The 16,401-nt window shown below is 57.3% G+C and overlaps 8 protein-coding genes across 8 annotated transcripts; 5 read left to right on the plus strand and 3 right to left on the minus strand.

Moving 5' to 3' along the window:
- Positions 1 to 355: 355 nt before the first annotated feature.
- BO70DRAFT_358047 (agmatinase) lies at positions 356 to 1,827 on the minus strand. Its single transcript, XM_025542198.1, has 3 exons — positions 1,646 to 1,827; positions 1,465 to 1,591; positions 356 to 1,405 (listed from the first exon to the last, which is right to left on the minus strand). The coding sequence occupies exons 1-3, from the start codon at positions 1,772 to 1,774 to the stop codon at positions 390 to 392; spliced, it is 1,272 nt and encodes a 423-aa protein (XP_025404657.1). The 5' UTR covers positions 1,775 to 1,827; the 3' UTR covers positions 356 to 389.
- Positions 1,828 to 2,282: 455 nt separating this feature from the next.
- On the plus strand, positions 2,283 to 4,144 carry BO70DRAFT_306639 (putative beta-ketoacyl synthase (Cem1); the record flags this gene model as incomplete). Its single annotated transcript, XM_025540048.1, has 8 exons — positions 2,283 to 2,334; positions 2,498 to 2,682; positions 2,716 to 2,823; positions 2,871 to 2,942; positions 2,992 to 3,078; positions 3,123 to 3,389; positions 3,438 to 3,806; positions 3,861 to 4,144. The coding sequence occupies 8 exons, from the start codon at positions 2,283 to 2,285 to the stop codon at positions 4,020 to 4,022; spliced, it is 1,302 nt and encodes a 433-aa protein (XP_025404658.1). The 3' UTR covers positions 4,023 to 4,144.
- Positions 4,145 to 4,284: 140 nt separating this feature from the next.
- Positions 4,285 to 6,447, plus strand: BO70DRAFT_425564 (deubiquitination module subunit SGF73). Its single transcript, XM_025547700.1, has 4 exons — positions 4,285 to 4,653; positions 4,724 to 4,852; positions 4,986 to 5,717; positions 5,789 to 6,447. Exons 1-4 carry the CDS (start codon positions 4,629 to 4,631, stop codon positions 6,199 to 6,201), a joined length of 1,299 nt encoding a protein of 432 aa, XP_025404659.1. The 5' UTR covers positions 4,285 to 4,628; the 3' UTR covers positions 6,202 to 6,447.
- A 179-nt stretch (positions 6,448 to 6,626) lies between these two features.
- Positions 6,627 to 8,369, plus strand: BO70DRAFT_358053 (mRNA guanylyltransferase). Its single transcript, XM_025542199.1, has one exon. The coding sequence runs from the start codon at positions 6,909 to 6,911 to the stop codon at positions 8,142 to 8,144; it is 1,236 nt and encodes a 411-aa protein (XP_025404660.1). The 5' UTR covers positions 6,627 to 6,908; the 3' UTR covers positions 8,145 to 8,369.
- A 2,653-nt stretch (positions 8,370 to 11,022) lies between these two features.
- On the plus strand, positions 11,023 to 12,165 carry BO70DRAFT_392291 (uncharacterized protein; the record flags this gene model as incomplete). The annotated part of the gene is made up of 2 exons (XM_025546275.1): positions 11,023 to 11,222; positions 12,072 to 12,165. The coding sequence occupies 2 exons, from the start codon at positions 11,023 to 11,025 to the stop codon at positions 12,163 to 12,165; spliced, it is 294 nt and encodes a 97-aa protein (XP_025404661.1).
- A 162-nt stretch (positions 12,166 to 12,327) lies between these two features.
- BO70DRAFT_392292 (TFIIIC subunit 6 family protein) lies at positions 12,328 to 13,308 on the minus strand (the record flags this gene model as incomplete). Its single annotated transcript, XM_025546276.1, has 2 exons — positions 12,328 to 13,125; positions 13,192 to 13,308. The coding sequence occupies 2 exons, from the start codon at positions 13,306 to 13,308 to the stop codon at positions 12,328 to 12,330; spliced, it is 915 nt and encodes a 304-aa protein (XP_025404662.1).
- A 61-nt stretch (positions 13,309 to 13,369) lies between these two features.
- BO70DRAFT_22016 (uncharacterized protein) lies at positions 13,370 to 14,327 on the minus strand. Its single transcript, XM_025538716.1, has one exon. The coding sequence runs from the start codon at positions 14,018 to 14,020 to the stop codon at positions 13,517 to 13,519; it is 504 nt and encodes a 167-aa protein (XP_025404663.1). The 5' UTR covers positions 14,021 to 14,327; the 3' UTR covers positions 13,370 to 13,516.
- A 307-nt stretch (positions 14,328 to 14,634) lies between these two features.
- On the plus strand, positions 14,635 to 16,266 carry BO70DRAFT_349206 (uncharacterized protein; the record flags this gene model as incomplete). Its single annotated transcript, XM_025541647.1, has 2 exons — positions 14,635 to 15,762; positions 15,811 to 16,266. The coding sequence occupies 2 exons, from the start codon at positions 14,635 to 14,637 to the stop codon at positions 16,264 to 16,266; spliced, it is 1,584 nt and encodes a 527-aa protein (XP_025404664.1).
- Positions 16,267 to 16,401: the final 135 nt, after the last annotated feature.

Raw genomic sequence — 16,401 nt, forward strand, 5'->3', positions numbered from 1 at the left:
TGTTGCCAGCGCTCTATGTTATAGTACTTACTTGCTTATTTACTTACTGGACTCGAGTTCTTCCAGAAGCAAGGAGTTCTGGATGATGTTCGCTTCTCGACGTACTGATGTGGTTACCTTGGGTTGTGTTTGGGCGATGCTTGGTGCTGTTGCCGCTGTTTTGCAGTAGAGTAGAATAGTAGAGTATACATATAGTTATAGCGGATGGCGGACTAGGTGCTAGTGAGTGTTTTATAGCGGTTTGGTGGAGTAACGGTCTGACTATAGTGACAAATACGCTGTATCTACTCCATAGTGGGGGAAGGATGGAAGGATGGATGATGGGTGGAAAAAAAAGGTGTTTTTGTATCAACAGCTCAATTCATTATACACGTAGCGTCATATCTCATTTACAATTCATCCTTGGTCTCCTTCTCAACAACAACCTCCTCCTCCTCAACCTCGGTCTTCTCGGCCGTCTCGACAGCCTCCTTCTGGCCGTACCATCCGCCGAGCTCCTCTCCAGCCCCGGCCTTGACCATGCTGGTGATAATCTCGAACGCGACCTGCGCCGCCGCCAACGCCGTCGTCTCGCCCTTGTTATCGTAGCTCGGCGACACCTCGACGATATCCGCGCCCACAATGTTCAGCTTCTCGATTCCGCGCAGAATGCGAATGAACTCGCGGGTCGTCCAGCCGCCGGGCTCGGGGGTGCCGGTGCCCGGGGCGGTGGCGGGGTCCAGGACATCGATGTCCACGGACAGATACACGGGCTGCTTGGAGTCGAGGCCGATGCGCTCAATGATGCGGTTCACGATGCCCATGGGACCTAGCTCGTCGATGTCGTCCGCGTGGATCCGCATGAATCCCTGCTCCGGGCCGGGGTTGGTGTAGTCGCTGTCGTCGACGCCGGTCAACCGTGTGCGGAGACCCGCATGCGCGGAGGTCGAGTTGCAAATGAGGCCTTCGCGGCTGGCCTTGTGGAAGAAACTGCCGTGGTTGAAGTGCGATTGTTCCGAGAGCCAGTAGGCCGAGTAGCGCACTGGGTTCCAGGTGTCGAGGTGCGCGTCGAAGTGCAGCACCGTGATGGGCTTCTGGTAGATTTGGTACAGGGCGCGCAGAGCGGGCAGGGCTACGCTGTGGTCGCCGCCGAGGGTGACAAGCTTGGACTTCCCCGCGGAGATGCCCTTTGTTCCGTGGGACGAGGTCGCGGGGGTGAGGGCCGGGCGGGATCCGAGTTCCAGGAACGCTTCGTACATCTGTCGCTCCGCGAGGCCGTTATCGAATGGTGTCACCGGGATGTCACCGCAGTCCTTGACCGTCGCCCAGGATGCGTAGGGATTGATCCCCGCCCGCGTGTTGTAGCTCGTCCCGGCCATTTGGCGGGCGCTGGCCGCCCGGATGGAGCGGGGGCCGAATCGGGCTCCTGGAAGGAGAGGAGGGGGTTAGTGTGTGTGACTGTGAGGGAAGAGGGGGTGTAGATACCTGGTCTGTAGCTGACGGCGGTGTCGAAGGGAGCTCCGATCACGGCGATGTCGTATCGCTCATCGGGCTCGACGAGACACTTGACTGGCTTGAGGTGGGCGAAGCTGGCGATGCCAGTGAAAGTGTACTGGTTTTGGTCAGAGTTGGTTGATCATCTGAAGGAGGAGAGCAGCGAGTGTACCTCCTGGTCCCATTTCTTCAGCAATTCCTCGCGCACATGGTCGGGAATGGCTTCCTCGTGGTCGTGGTGGGCGTGGGACAGAGCGGTGCCGGCCAGCGCAAGGCAAACCGTCCAGGTGAGGGACTTCATGGTGGGATTGGGGCCTCGCTCGGGGTGATTTTGGGGGGGGTTTAGAAGGCGACAGGAAGAGCGAGCAAGAGGAGAGACAAAGTCCCGAGGAGTCAATGAGGATTAAATATCGGGGGATCGATCGGCCCTGCCATTAAAGGCCATAAAAAGCCATAAAAAGCCATAAAAAGCCATAAAAAGCCATGAAAAGACATGGAAAAGTACGGCTTATCGATAGCAGGGGGGCTCCCCATTGGCTGCGGGCGGGCCGAAAAGAGAAGGTTTGGGGGCCTTGTGGCCTGGTTTCTCTGACGTCGTGCGGACCTTCCTCTTCTGGTCGAATCTTCTGCTTCGTGTGCCTCCACGCCAATCAATCAATTCCCTGGCCTCTCTTCCATCCTCTTCCATCTGTCTCAGGGTTCACCTGCATTGCCCGGCATTGCCCAGCATTCGCGGTATCCTTTGTACTGCGTATCTAGTACTTAGTACCCTCGAACTTCCTAAATATCCAGGGTACCCTCAGAATGCCATGCGTCGGGTCGTCGTAACTGGTCTCGGGGCTGTGACGCCTCTTGGGGTAGGTGAGTAACAAACATCATGGTGTTCTGTCGAATCGACCGTTTTGCGTCTCCACTCCCCGTGCTTCCAGAAAGGGAAGGTCCTGGCCAGCTTCATCCATGCCCGGGAAGGCAACTGGACACGACGCCCACCATCCGCCTTACTAAGTCCCCTCGTCTGCTGTAGGGATCCGTCGCACCTGGAGCCGCCTGCTGGATGCCCACTGCGGCATCGTCAACGTCACCCACCGCGACCCGAGGTTCGCCGACTTGCCATGCCAGATCGCTGCCGTTGTGCCGCAAGGCACCCGCAAGGATGGTTGTTGGACCGCCTCGGAGTGGTTGAGTAAAGATGCAGGTTTCGCCCTATTCGTCATGGCCTTGGCCAATGGCTAATGGTACCAGGATGAGCGCAAGATGGCCAAGTTCGCCCAGTATGCCATGGCCGCTTCGGAGGAGGCGCTGGAAGATGCCGGCTGGAAGCCCACCGATTTCGAACAGCGAGAAGCTACAGTAAGCATGCCAGGTCTTTATGAACGTACTATCCTAATGCCGTCCAGGGAATCTGTCTTGGGTCCGGGATCGGCAACTTTGACGAGGTCTACGATACGGTTGTAGCATACGAAAAAGGCGTCAGTACCCCCCTGTTCTATAGGCTTGGTCGCCGTTGACATTTCACAGGGCTACCGGAAAGTGTCACCCTTGTTCGTCCCGAAGCTTCTAATCAACCTCGGCGCCGGACACATATCCATGAAATATGGGTTCATGGTACGCGCATTCTCCTTCAATTGCTTCTCTTGCTAACGTGATAGGGTCCCAATCATTCCGCTACCACCGCTTGTACGACCGGCGCCCATTCCATCGGTGATGCGGCCCGCTTCATCGCGTGCGGAGATGCGGACGTGATGCTGGCTGGTGGAGCAGAATCCTGTATTCATCCGCTGGCTGTCGGGGGATTCGCTCGGGCGCGCAGCTTGGCGACAAGCTATAACGACGCGCCGGAAAAAGCAGCGAGGCCGTTTGATGCGGATCGAGAAGGTTTTGTGATGGGCGAGGGCGCAGCCATGGTGGTTTTGGAGGTATTCTTTGTCGAGTGATGACTTTTCCCAGTGTTCTAACTTGATCAGGATCTTGAACACGCGAAAGCAAGAGGAGCCCGCATCTACGCCGAGCTGAGAGGCTACGGCTGTTCTGGCGATGCACACCACATCACGGCACCCAAAGAGAACGGCCAGGGCGCGTTTCTGTCCATGAAGAAGGCGCTGAAGAACGCCGGGATTTTGCCCTCAGCGGTCGACTACGTCAACGCGCACGCCACTTCGACTGTGGTCGGTGACGCCGCGGAAAATGCTGCCATCAAGACTCTGCTGCTGGGCTCGGGAGGCAGGCAGCGGGCGACGGAAGTCAACGTCAGCAGCACCAAGGGCGCGGTTGGCCACCTGCTCGGTGGTTCGGGCGCTATCGAGGCTGTATTTTCCATTCTCGCAGTTCACGAGGTAAGATCTTCGTACGTTGGTCCGAGGGGTACGGCGATGCTAACATGGCGCTAGGATGTGATGCCTCCGACGATCAATCTGGAGAAACTGGCGGATGGATTTGACTGCAATTATGCCCCCGGACAGGCTCAGGAGCGTCGCATCGACGTGGCCTTGACCAACAGCTTCGGGTTTGGCGGGACGAACAGCAGCTTGTGCTTCTCCAAGCATGCATAGGTGGGTGGCTTGGATATCATATGATATTGGCGTTTTTTGCATATTGCATTGCATTGTATCAATAGAATGTACAACACGGTGGATAGGCCGCACTTGACCTACATTAAATGGACACTCCTGACTGGCCCGCGAGGTCCGAGGCAGCCGCCTAGCAGATTTGACTTGTAGAGTGCTTCGTATTGCTGTCCTTCGGAGCCTGTCTATAACCGTACCGAGTAGCCCGCCTCGACTCTTTTGTCGTCCTCTGCTGCGACAACAAACACCGTTCCAACCCACCTCCTCAGTTCCACACTGCGAACCAACTAATTTCATAACCTCCATACCCCCTCCTTTTTTCGAAAACAATCTGCGCCGCGACCGCGCGGAAACCGAACCCAACACCAGCAACACACCCACCACGTGACCCCCCGATGCGGAGAGCCCCGGACTGTACGGCGGCCAGTACGTAGTAGCAGTGTCTCAGTGTCTCACCACCAGCGCAGCCTCAACTCGACCTCGCATCGCGACCAACCCGCCAGTATTTCACACTCACCTCACTCCACTCATACAACCCGCTCAGAGAAAACACAAGTCAACCTCCAAGCCTGCCTGCGCGCTATCGCGGTCATGGCTTCCAACGGTGGTGGCAGAGGTGCGACCCCCCCCCCCCCCGATGGGAACGCATGCACCATCAGCTTAACACTAACGCTTTCACTCCACAGCGTCCTCGGTCGCATCCACGACCGGCAGCTTGGTCGATGCCTCTGGATATAAATACGCCGAGAAAGATACTAAGCCAGGCAAGATTAAATTGAAGAAGACGTCCAAGTCGGGGAGGAAGAAGGGCGATGGTATGCCTCTGCTCCTCTACCTTTACCTTACTTCGTCGTGATTGGATTTCTGGGGTCTCTGGTGTTTGCTTCGAGGCGGGGATAATGTACGAGCAGATACAATCGGCAGAGGGCTGACTACGAGATGCTATAGATAAAGACAACCCCAAATCCCCCGGCTCGTCCCCCATCCTCCCCGAGATCGACGAAAAGACCATGGCCGCCTTCCCGACCGGCAAACCGCGCGAGGAGGATCACCTCGAGACCGTCATCTGCAAGACCTGTAAGCGGCCCGTCCTGAAGCAGAACGCCGTCGAGCATATCCGCGGTTGCATTCGGGCGAAGCAAGAAAAAGCGCGGCGGAAGAAGGAGGCGCGCGATGCAGCGAATCGGGCCAAGGAGAAGGGGGATAAGGATGGGGACGAGGATGCGGGGTCTACGGCCGTGTCGGTGGTTATTGGGGGCGCTGGGGGTGGGAGTGGGAGTGGTGCTGGTACTGGTCCGGGAGGGGAGAAGGTCGAGGGCGCCGAGGATTCGATGAAGGGGCAGAAGAGCGCGAAGAAGTCGGCTGTTAAGGGGATGGCGGAGGATGGGACGAAAAAGGGGAAGAAGCGCAAGGCCGAGGCCGGCGATGATGACAAGGATAGCAAGGAGCCCAAGAAGAAGAAAAAGAAGGAGGAGCCGAAACCGAAGGCGCCCAAACCCAAGGGGCCCGTCGATGTCGAAAAGCAGTGTGGTGTTACTCTGCCGAATGGCGCGCAGTGTGCGAGGTCGTTGACTTGTAAGAGTCATTCGATGGGCGCGAAGAGAGCAGTCCCCGGCCGGTCCTTGCCTTATGATATGCTCTTGCAGGCGTATCAGAAGAAGAACCAGGCGAGGCAGCAGAGTAAGTTCTCCCGCTTTGTCTTTGTTTGTTCGGGGTTGGATAGTGCTAAGTGTTGTTGTTGTTGTCTACAGAGGCTGCTATCGATGCCAATGCGCCGCTTCAGGATGATCTGGATAATAACGGACCGGTCGATTCGGATGAGGAGAAAGACGCGGTCATGGCGGCCATTTCTCGCTCGCACCCACAGCCCCTGGTCACACATACGTTGATCTCGACGAAGAAGAAGTACCAGTACGTGCGGATCAAGGAGATGCTGTCCCATGCTCTGGGCGGATCCCGGGGCGGCGGGCTCTTCTCGACGACGGGCGATGTCTCCTCGCCGTTCACGGACAGCAACCTCTTCACGCCGGTCGAGGAGGTGACGATGTCGTTACCGGTGCCGGATGATGCTGCAGCGCCCGCAGCGCCGGATGCCACGACCGACGCCGGAGGGAACGCGCCGGCGCAGGCCCCGAAGAAGCTGCCGGTGGCGGCGAGCTCGTAAGGCTGGCCCTCAAACGAGTGATGGACGGTCTTATGGATGGCGTTCGTAGAAGGTCTACGGTGGGTGGGTTTTGGTTTGCAGTGATATTGATTAGATACCCCGCGTTGAGTGTCACTGGGCGCATGTAGATTCATTTCAGTCGGTGTTGGTCTGGCGTGTGATAGATTGCAATATATTGGCGTACGCAATCGTTGGTCTCTGGTAGATAAGCATTGCGATAGGATGTGATTTACTGATTTTTATTTTACTTTGGCCCAGTGCGTAGTGCAGTTTGCGTAACGGATCACCTATCGCAATATAAAGCTGCCTCATGTCTGTCGCCTGTCTTTGTCGAGTGTTCAAGTGTCGACTGTCAGTTGCTGTGGTTGCCTCAGGTGGCTGCCTCACATTTGCTGCCTCATAACGCTGCCTCAGGCCCCAATCCTCACGCCGCCAGCATCTCCGACCCTCGCGCCGCAATGGAGTCACAGCCACAGCCACTCTTGCTTGACTCTCGCCTCATGCGCTGCTCGCCCTGTTCCTCTCCCTCTCCCACCACCCCTGCACCACTCCCCTGTCCCCGACTACTGCGACCTCCATCTACTCCCAGCGCCTGCGGGCGAGAGCTCTGACTTCCCCCCGCCCGACTCCCACCCTCCTGATTCTCGTCCCTCCTCTCCCACCGACCGCGAACCACTCGAGCCTTCCTCCCCCCCAAACAAAACACCATGGGAAACTCCGTCCCCGATCTCGACGCCATCGGCATCAAAGCCGAGCCCGACCTCGCGGACCAATTCCGCCGCGAAGTCGCCGGCCTGCTGGGCCGCAACAACCTCAACTTCCCCGGCGCGCAACCCGTCAGTTTCTCCAGGCGCCACATCGACGAGCTGCAGCGCGAGGACTACTACGTCTGCGAGAAGACCGATGGCATCCGATGTCTGATGTACTTCGCGCGCGGCGACCCGGACTCCGAAATGCCTGAAATCCACTACCTGATCGACCGCAAAAACGAGTACCGCTACGTCCCCGGCCTGCATTTCCCCCTGCCCGACGACGACTCCTTCCAGCGCTTCCACGTCGACACCCTGGTCGATGGCGAGCTGGTCAATGATACCTACGAGGACGGTTCTCAGCAGCTCAAGTACCTGGTGTTTGACTGCCTGGTGCTCGACGGGCAGAGTCTCATGCACCGCACCCTGGATAAACGGCTCGCGTACTTCAAGGAGAAGGTCCTCAAGCCGTACAATGCGCTGTACGACCGGTTTCCCGAGGAGAAGCAGCACCGTGCCTTCGCGGTCGAGGACAAGTCGACGCAGTTCAGCTACGGCATTGAGATGATGTTCCGCGACATCATCCCCAAGGTGAAGAAGATCCACGGCAATGACGGCCTGATCTTCACGTGTCGGAGCACCCCGTACCGCATTGGGACGGACGAGCATATTCTAAAATGGAAGCCGCCGGCGGAGAACACGATTGATTTTCGCGTGCGCCTGGAGTTTCCCCTGCTGGAACCGGATTCCGAGGACGAGGCCGATGGGATTACGGGGGAATACTACGACTACGACGCGCTCCCGATCTTTCATCTGTTCGTCATGCTTAATTCGAATGAGTATCGCCCGTTCGGCGAGATGTATGTCACTGCCCCGGAGTGGGAGGAGATGAAGGCCCTGCAGCAGCCCCTGGATGATGCCATCGTGGAATGCGCCAAGGACTCGGAGCACCGGTGGCGGTTTCATCGGCTGCGCGATGACAAGGCCGATGCGAACCATATCTCCACGGTCGAGAAGGTGCTGGAGAGCATCGACGACCGCGTGACGGAGGACGACCTCATCGCGGTGGCGTCGAAGATCAAGGCGGCGTGGAAGAAGCGCCAGGCGCAGATGATGGCGGAGGAGCGTCGGGCGCGTCAGGGCGGCGGCGGCGCTAACGGGAGTAACGGGGTGAAGCGCAAGTTTGAGGAATAGGGTGTGTCTTTGACTTGACTGATTCGGTTCTGCGCGGCGTTTGGCGTTGGGTCATTGGCGATGTTGTCCCTCCGGCATGCATGCTCTGGTTGTATAGATTCGGGGATGATGGAGCAGGGGTTAAAATGGTCTGGGCGGGTGGTTTTTCTGTATAATGATTTCCCTACTGGATTAATCTACAGCTTGGATGGATGAGCCAAGCTGCTCCGATTGAGAGAAATAAACATGTATGTCATTTGTTAGGTAGAATCGCGAATACTCCATATATCCGGACTCTACAAGACCGACCGACTCCAGAGCCCGGCTGGTCTCTGGCACCATACATACCTCGCCCCTCGCACAAACCCAGTCTAGACGGGTCCAGACATCCCCCGTGTCGGATGTTACCTCCCGTATGACATCAAAGCGCAGATGAACCACCCCGGCAAATAAATAAGAAACTCAGTCCCAGTCTCACAGTCTCACAGTCTCAGTCTGCGCTGCAGTAATCTGCATCCAATGACATCAATGGCAAATACTACAGCCTCGTAAACAAGCCATCGCCAACCCCCACCAGAATGGGCAGTGGCACGGTGCCATGATTCAGGGAGACTTTCCCCAGAGTAACTCTCCTCCATGGCTGTTACATAACAGCGATATAAATAGTAGTCAGATGGATGGATGTGTGTGGGTGGTCTGTACCACCACTGCAGAGCGAAGCACAAGCACAAGCACAAGCGTACAGTACTAGTAGTAGTAAAGTAGTAGTGCACGGAGCTCTTGGTGCATGCATGGGCTGGAATGTGGAGGTGGAGTGTAGCTTCTGAACATATGGGGAAGAAAAGGTCAAAAAGGAAGGAAAGTCAGTCAGTCAGTCAGGATCTTGGCACCTTGACTAAAGGGGACGGACTCCTGCCATAAAGAGGTGGATTGAAGGGAGCTTCGTTAGGTGACCTGCCTGGTGTGTGCGACGACTGTGCCACTGCCACTGCCACTGCCACTGCTACTGCTACTGCTAGTGGGCTCGCTTAACCTCCCTGGGCCTTTCAACCCCGGGTCTCTTTTCGGCAGGGAGGCTGGATGAGTGAGTGCAGTTGGTTCACACTACGACAGTAAACAGCTAGCTGATGGTTCAACTAGGTAGGTTCGGTAGGTTATGGGGAAGAAAGGCAAATGAATCCAGGGGGGACGAGTCCGGAGTCCAGACAAAGCAGGGGCCTCGGTGCATCCTCATTTGTTTCTTCTTCCTTGCCACTGAAATCCTTCCGTGCAGCCTCCAAAGTACGTGATATCTTTTCTGGGGCGGTCGGCTTTCTAGAAGCTGGGCGGTCGTTCTGTCGTGTGCGAATGGGAATGAATGCCCCGGTGGCTTGCGAGGGAGGACAGGGGAGGTGGCCTGATGCTGATCCTGAGACTTCATCTGAGACTGCGTAGGGCTATACTAGTGACTTAGTATGATTATTCTTCTCTCTTTCTTCTCTTTTTCTTTGGATGGGCTTCTTTTGGGAGGGTGGATGTACGAGGGAGTCCTTACTCCCCATTAACAACCCCAACTTACGGTGTAACTATACAGACAGAGGTAGAGAACAGGAGATCGAATCCGCGTCGAATGCCGGTGGTGTCGATCTCCAGGAGAGGTATGGAGACTGCGGCCTCGCTGGCCAACCCTTGTTGAACGAGAATCATTCCCCACACCTGCACACGTAACCCGGTTGAGTCCCCATCCCCCCCATCCCCATCCCCATCCCAGCATCTCCAAAACTCTTCCCCGGAACCTGGGTCCTGGTGCTTCCCCGGGGCAGGCATGGTTCCGCCCTTCCGTCCCGTCGTCGTGGCAAGCCTGCACATTTCCCATTTCCCATTGCACATTATTGCACCAAGCCTGGGCCCCCGTCGCTCTGGGCCCGTTGCGCAAGTGAGGCGTCCGTCGGTCGGTCCTCGCCTCGCAACGGGGTTCCGGGACAAAGGGATGATGTCTCCGTAGTCCGTCCTGCTGCTCCTTGCCCGGGGCTCATGTATAAAGATCCCAGCCGGGGTTGGTTTCTGGGTTTCCCCATCCCCAGACGGCTTTATATCATCCTGGTCCTCCCCAGTGGCAGCTTGGTTTATTAGCTACGAAGTATACCTCCTACCTACCTCTCTTGATAGCTTGATCATCCCAATTCCCACCACTCATTGGGACCCTCCTTCAATCCCTCCATCTGTCCTGAACCACTCCTACCTACCTACCTACCTACCTACCTATCTACCTATCTGCCACCTAGTATCTAGAGGTAACAGAAGCACCAAGGTATCCCCAGTTACCGGGAAATCCAACCCACCGGTAAGTCCACTACAATTGCCTTTCTTCCTTTTTTTTTCTTGCTCTTTTTTGTTTATTGGCACCAAACAAACCGCACCAACACGGACCCGAGCTCGGTTAAAAGGAGGGATCCATTTATCAGGGCTTTCTCTCTCCCTTTGTGTCTCCATGGAATCCTCCTCGGCTGTTTTCGGAGCTCTGTGAGTGTCGGAGCTTCTATATCGGAACTTCTGTCGGAGTTGTCGCTCCCCCATTTATATGACTTCCTCCTGTCCGCTGTCCGCTGCTTATTTCTTTTCTTTTTTCTTTCTTCCTTCAGTATATAAGCTCTACATGTCCACATGCACATGCACATGCACGGAATTGACGAGTGTGGACGGCTTTTAGGTTGAAATTCTATCTACTCTGCTCTGCTGTGATTGGTGCCTAGGCACATCTGGGATCTATACCTACCTGCCTCACCTCCCTATTACCAACCTACCAACTAGTCTCATTCCACCAGCTGCTCAACCTCAACTTTCAAACCAACCAACCACCACCACCACCACCACAAATTCCATCTCCACCTACAACCCAGACTATACACAACCGCCCAAAATGTCACCACCCTCCCAGCGCACCCGCCCCCCAACCCTCCTCACCACCTCCACCTCCACAGCAACGGCAGCATCAACAACGTCAATGTCCACATCGTCATTCTCCCAGGACATCTCCCGCGCCATCCTTTCCGCCTCCACCCACACCCCCAAGGCCGCCGTCGCTCTCCCCGATCGTCCGACCCGCGAGACCCCCCTCGAGTGGGAGTTTCCGCTACCCCCGCCGCCGCCTCCGTCTCCTGTTGAGACGAGGGGGCATGGGAGGGGGTTCTGGGGCGTTTAAAATCAAACCCATGCTTGCCATCTACTATCTATCTATCTATCTATCTATCTGCCTGGGTGTCCGTCTGTTTATCTATTTGACTGGATGGTCTAGATGGGCTGGGCTGGGCTGGGCTGGGTTGGGTTGGGTTTCTGATACCTTCTGAGCTCGAGTTTATCCATTCTGTTCGGGAGTGAGTGCTGCTGCTCTGGGGTTTCCTATTCTTACATATTATTTTCTGTTCGTCCTGCCGTGTCTTGGTTTAGTTGGTTGGCTGGGTGCCCGGTTCTTGATTTGATTACTCGGCTTAGCGGGTTGGATTTGGATTGGTCTGTTTGCATCTCTTCGTGTTAAAGCTTACATGCTTGCTCTCTAGCTAGCTTAGCTACATTGGTAGGCGTATTGAGGTTCACTGACTGCCGAGTGCTTTTTTGTATGTATAGTAGACTAATACTGCTGATCGGAGTGGATAATGTATGCATTTGCTACTACATACACAGTATGGCTGGCCTACGACGGAGTGAGTAGACGGGCGGGTTTTGTTTCCCGGCTCTGTCTACTGTAGAGTGTTGTACCGTGCCTGTGCCTGTGCCTGGCCTGTACAAAGTATGCTTCGCTTTGCTTGCTTTGTTTGCCGACGGTGGCTGGGCCATCACATGCAGAGAAGTACCTGCAGCCAGGCTGAGATCGCATGACGCCATGACGCGGTCATGGCATCGACCCGGTTCGTCGGGATCGACGGCATTCCCCAAAGCTTACTACTGCCACTGAGGCGAGGTCTTTCGTAGATCCGACGTGGGCCAAAGGGTGAAGCCGGCCCGAGAGCTCAGCACGACATTTGTCTGTTGGACCTCGGTCGGGGATTCGGATGCGCTCACGTGACGGATCCTGGGTTTGCGCGGGTCTGGACTGCTGCTGATCGCGTTCCACTCGGAGTGTATATTCAGCCGCTCAGACACAGCACTGTCGTGGACCATCTCCGTCGCTCATCATCATGCTGTAGTGGTGAGGCTTGTATCTAACACTGATGCAGATAGACATCCCTCACAAGTCCTCCTGCTCCAGGTCCGAGTCCAAATCATGCTCATCCCCATTCCCCGCTAGTCGCGAGTACAGACCCTCCAACTCCGCCATGGCATTGGCATCACCCTGCAACGCCAGCTCATTCAGCCGCTGGATTTCCACCAGCTGCTCATCCGTGCGGGCCCAGCCGCGCAACCGAGCCTCCAGGTTCTGTGTCCGTCGGGCGCTGAACGACGTGCGCACCGTGTCCATCTCGCCCTTCTCGCGTTTGATGCGGGTCAGTCGCTCCATGAACCGCGCCTGGTTCGATTGCTGTGCCGTCTTGCGCACCAACCCCGTGGGTGCGTCGGCCGGGTCGGAGGTGAAGGTCTCGGCGGCGTAGACGTTGGCAGAGCTGGAGATGAGGTTGGCTTTGCGACCAAGGATTTTCACGCTGTTGGCTGAGACGAGATCGAATGTTTTGCCGCGGTGGAGGGGGGTGATGGGGTTGAGGTGCTGGGTGGGGTCGTCATGATCGTGGTCGTGGTCGTGGGCGTGTTCCGGGGGAGTGAAAAGTAGTTCGGTGCCAATCTGGTCCGCCCAGGTGCCGCTGAAGATTTGGTTTTGGTATGATATGATCGGGTTTGGTGTGTGTAGGCCGAGGATTTGCACCCCGTCGCTGGTGGAGTTGGGATTGGTTTCGGTGCTGGAGAGGGCGGCGTCGGGTTCGTCGTGGTGGGAGGGGGTGGGTGTTGTGGTGGAAGAGGAAGGATCTTGACGGCGACGAGGGGCACGGATAGGACCGTGCAGGGAAGTCAGGTCAAGGGTGAGATAGACGGTCTGGTTGGGGGGAGAGGGGGGGGGGGGGTCAGCGACAGACAGACAGTAGTGGTACGGCGAACGGACCTCGGTGTCGGTGGGATGGTATTCGTATTCATACTCGGAGTCCGGGTCGTCGAGATTGGGCAGAGGGGAATCTGCCAGCATGGCGGGGTCCAGCATCAAGGGAGGGGGGAAGTCCATGATGGGATGGGATGGGATGGCGTGGTTATGGGGTGTGTCCGGAAGACAGAATAGCTGCAGAAAGATTGTTGGAAGCAAAGCGCGAACCAGAAAGCGCAAATTGGCTGACGGATCGACTAATCCGCGGGTCCCGGCGATCCGGCCTTGGCGGTGAACCCACCAGACCCTGACAGATACTGAGATACAGTATCTCCCGTGTACCGGTACATCACTCGCCAGTCAGCAAGGCTGAGTGACTCAAGTACCAGCATCGGAGGTTGATGGTACCCCGGTACCCCGGCTCCCCCGTCAGGCATCCAGCCAGCAAAGCGGCCAGCCAGCCCTGTCGACCCTGAACTGATTGATCACCGTCGTTGTTGATGATTCTCCTCTTCTGCTTCTTCGCTTCTTCATCTCCTCCGTCCCTCCCATCCCTCTCTCCATTGCTAGCTTTATCCTCCCTCCTGATGATCGGCCGCATGACTTCATCCCCCTCTTGCATCATTCCGGCTCTTTTACTACTTCCGTCGCGCCCATTCCCTCCCTCTCTCCTCCAACCCACCCGCCAGCCACCTCCATCCCCCCCCTCGCCCTGCTCCTGGCCAGTGAGTCCAATCCCTTCTCCCTCTTCCGGCCGTGCCGTTTTTCCCGTCTTTCCGTTCCCCTGCCCGGTCTCTCCCTCTCCACGACGATCCGGCTCGCTGCGGATGCCCGCAAGGGCGCCCAGCTGCATCCGTCAGCGTCCAAACCCCCCCCCATCATCCATTATCTAAGCCGCTTCCGCGCTTCCCGGTTCTGTGGTCTCGCTGGGCTCGGCAACTCTGCGACGGCTTCCCTGTTGTTCTCAGCCCTAAGCCCGTCATCCGATGTCCGCTGATTGCCCTGCTGCTGCTGCTGCTCGCTGTCTGTCTGCCCTACCGCGTCCACATCATGGCCAATCTTGCCCCGTTTTGTTCCCTTTCGGCCCCTCGGCGCGCTGTTCTCGACCTTCCGCCTGACTGACAATGTCATCGCGCCTGCCGTCTGTTGCTTATAGTGTCCCTTCCGCTGCCTTTGCTTCCGGGCTTAAATGCCCGGCCCGGCTGCTTGTCTGCGTGCTCTCTGCTGCTACTGCTGCTGTTCCTATCTCCATTCTCTCACTCGTCCCCCCTCGGGCCTGATGCCTCTCGTTCCCTTGCAAATCCCCCCGAGGAGTCTCCCTTGACCGCTCTTATCGCTGCCTCGCCTACTGCTGCTGCCCCGATCGGGAAACTGGTCACCATCCCTTCAGCCCCGGCTGCGTTGGCGGAATTCTCCTCGTCGCGCTCCAACTCCTCCGATCTAGTCGTGCCCGGCATTGGTCAGCAGATGGTTTGCGCAACGAAAGCCGCCGCTGTCACGCTCTCCTCCTTGATCGCGTATGTGCTGGTCAACAGCTTGGCCCGCGCTGTGAACCCCAAGGCCTTTATCTGGTACGAGGAGGACCACGACGAGCAGCGCTGGATCGATTCCTCGCCCTCGTGGGTGGATCGCAAGGCCTGTCGGTGGCTAGGCCTATGCGGGACCGCCCACTTCCGCCTGGTGCGGCCCCGCTATGGCCACCGCAAGTCCACTCTGGGGCGTCTGTCGGCCGACGAGGAGGACGAGCGGTACGCCGCCTGGCGCGATGCTCAATTTAACGACACCCTTTCCACCACAACCGTCTGGGACGAAGCTGAACGCTCCCGCCGGCAAATCCCCCCGTATGTGTTCCAGTACGCACCGCTGGTCCACCTGTCCTCCCACGAGCAGTTCTGGCCCGGCGACATCGCGGAGCATTTGTATCATGTCACTCCGATGTTGAATTACACGCCCATCCAGTCGCAGGGCGACCATCCCACCCTGCAGGATCTCGACCACTTGAACGAGTTCCAGGGCGGCAACTATGTGTTCCTGACTAGCAACGACAATGTAGAAGACCGCCCGCCATGGATGGAGGGAGAGAAGAATATCCCGGAAGATCCCGATGACGTTCTCGAGCAGTCCTGGTCGGACTGGGACGGTCGCGTGGATGGGCCCATTCCAGAAGACACCCCCGAGGAACGCGCCAAGTGGTACGACTCGGGCCCTCCCTCGGAGGATAACGACAGCTGGTCCCCGGAGGAGCTGGGATATCTCAGCCCGGAGGACCTGGCCGATGAGGGGATCCGGGACGAGCTCCGCAAACGATTTGGGGGCGAGCCGATCCACGTTGAAAAGACCGGCGGGCGCAGTAACGCGCCGGCGGTGCTGCTGGTGATGGACAAAGGACACGGCATCGTGGACGCCTTCTGGTTCTATTTCTACAGCTTTAACCTGGGCAATGTGGTGCTGAACGTACGATTTGGCAACCACGTGGGCGACTGGGAGCATTGTCTCGTGCGGTTTCACAACGGCCGGCCCAAGGCGCTCTTCTTCAGCGCGCACTCGGCGGGGGACGCGTACAGCTATGAAGCGGTCGAGAAGATCGGTCGGCGGGTAAGCCGGAGAGACTTGTATTCTATGTTCTATTGCTAATTATCCCAGCCCGTGATATATTCCGCCATGGGCACCCACGCCATGTATGCCACCCCGGGCATACACGCGTACATCTTGCCTTGGGGTTTGCTGCACGATCAGACCGACCGTGGCCCACTGTGGGATCCGCTCCTGAATGCGCACACGTACACATACGACCACGACAGCGACACCCTCCGCGCATCCACCGTGACCCCGAGCTCACCGACGGAGTGGTTCGACTTCAACGGCCACTGGGGCGACAAGTTCTACCCACTGGGTGACCAGCGGCAGTACCGGTTCGCCGGGCAGTACCACTACGTCAACGGACCGCTGGGGCCGCGGTTCAAGCACCTCAACCGGCGCAAGGTCTGCCAGCAGCGCGACGACAGTCCTTGTGTGATCAAAGACTACATCGGCGAGCAGACGCGGGCGAAGCGCTGGACAGGCAGTGGACCCGAGCATGTCAGCGAGCAAGAACGGTGAGCTGGAGATGAGCTAGAGCGGCATATATCATTACGGTACCCTCCTTGCATGCCAGTGTTCCGCTGGTTGGACCGTAATGTCACCATTCTTACCCCGTGCCATTCTTATTATTATTCTTGTCTGGTGTTGTATCAA

This window comes from Aspergillus heteromorphus (genome assembly GCF_003184545.1).
Source record: "Aspergillus heteromorphus CBS 117.55 chromosome Unknown BO70scaffold_1, whole genome shotgun sequence".
In the NCBI taxonomy this organism is placed as follows: Eukaryota; Fungi; Ascomycota; class Eurotiomycetes; order Eurotiales; family Aspergillaceae; genus Aspergillus; species Aspergillus heteromorphus.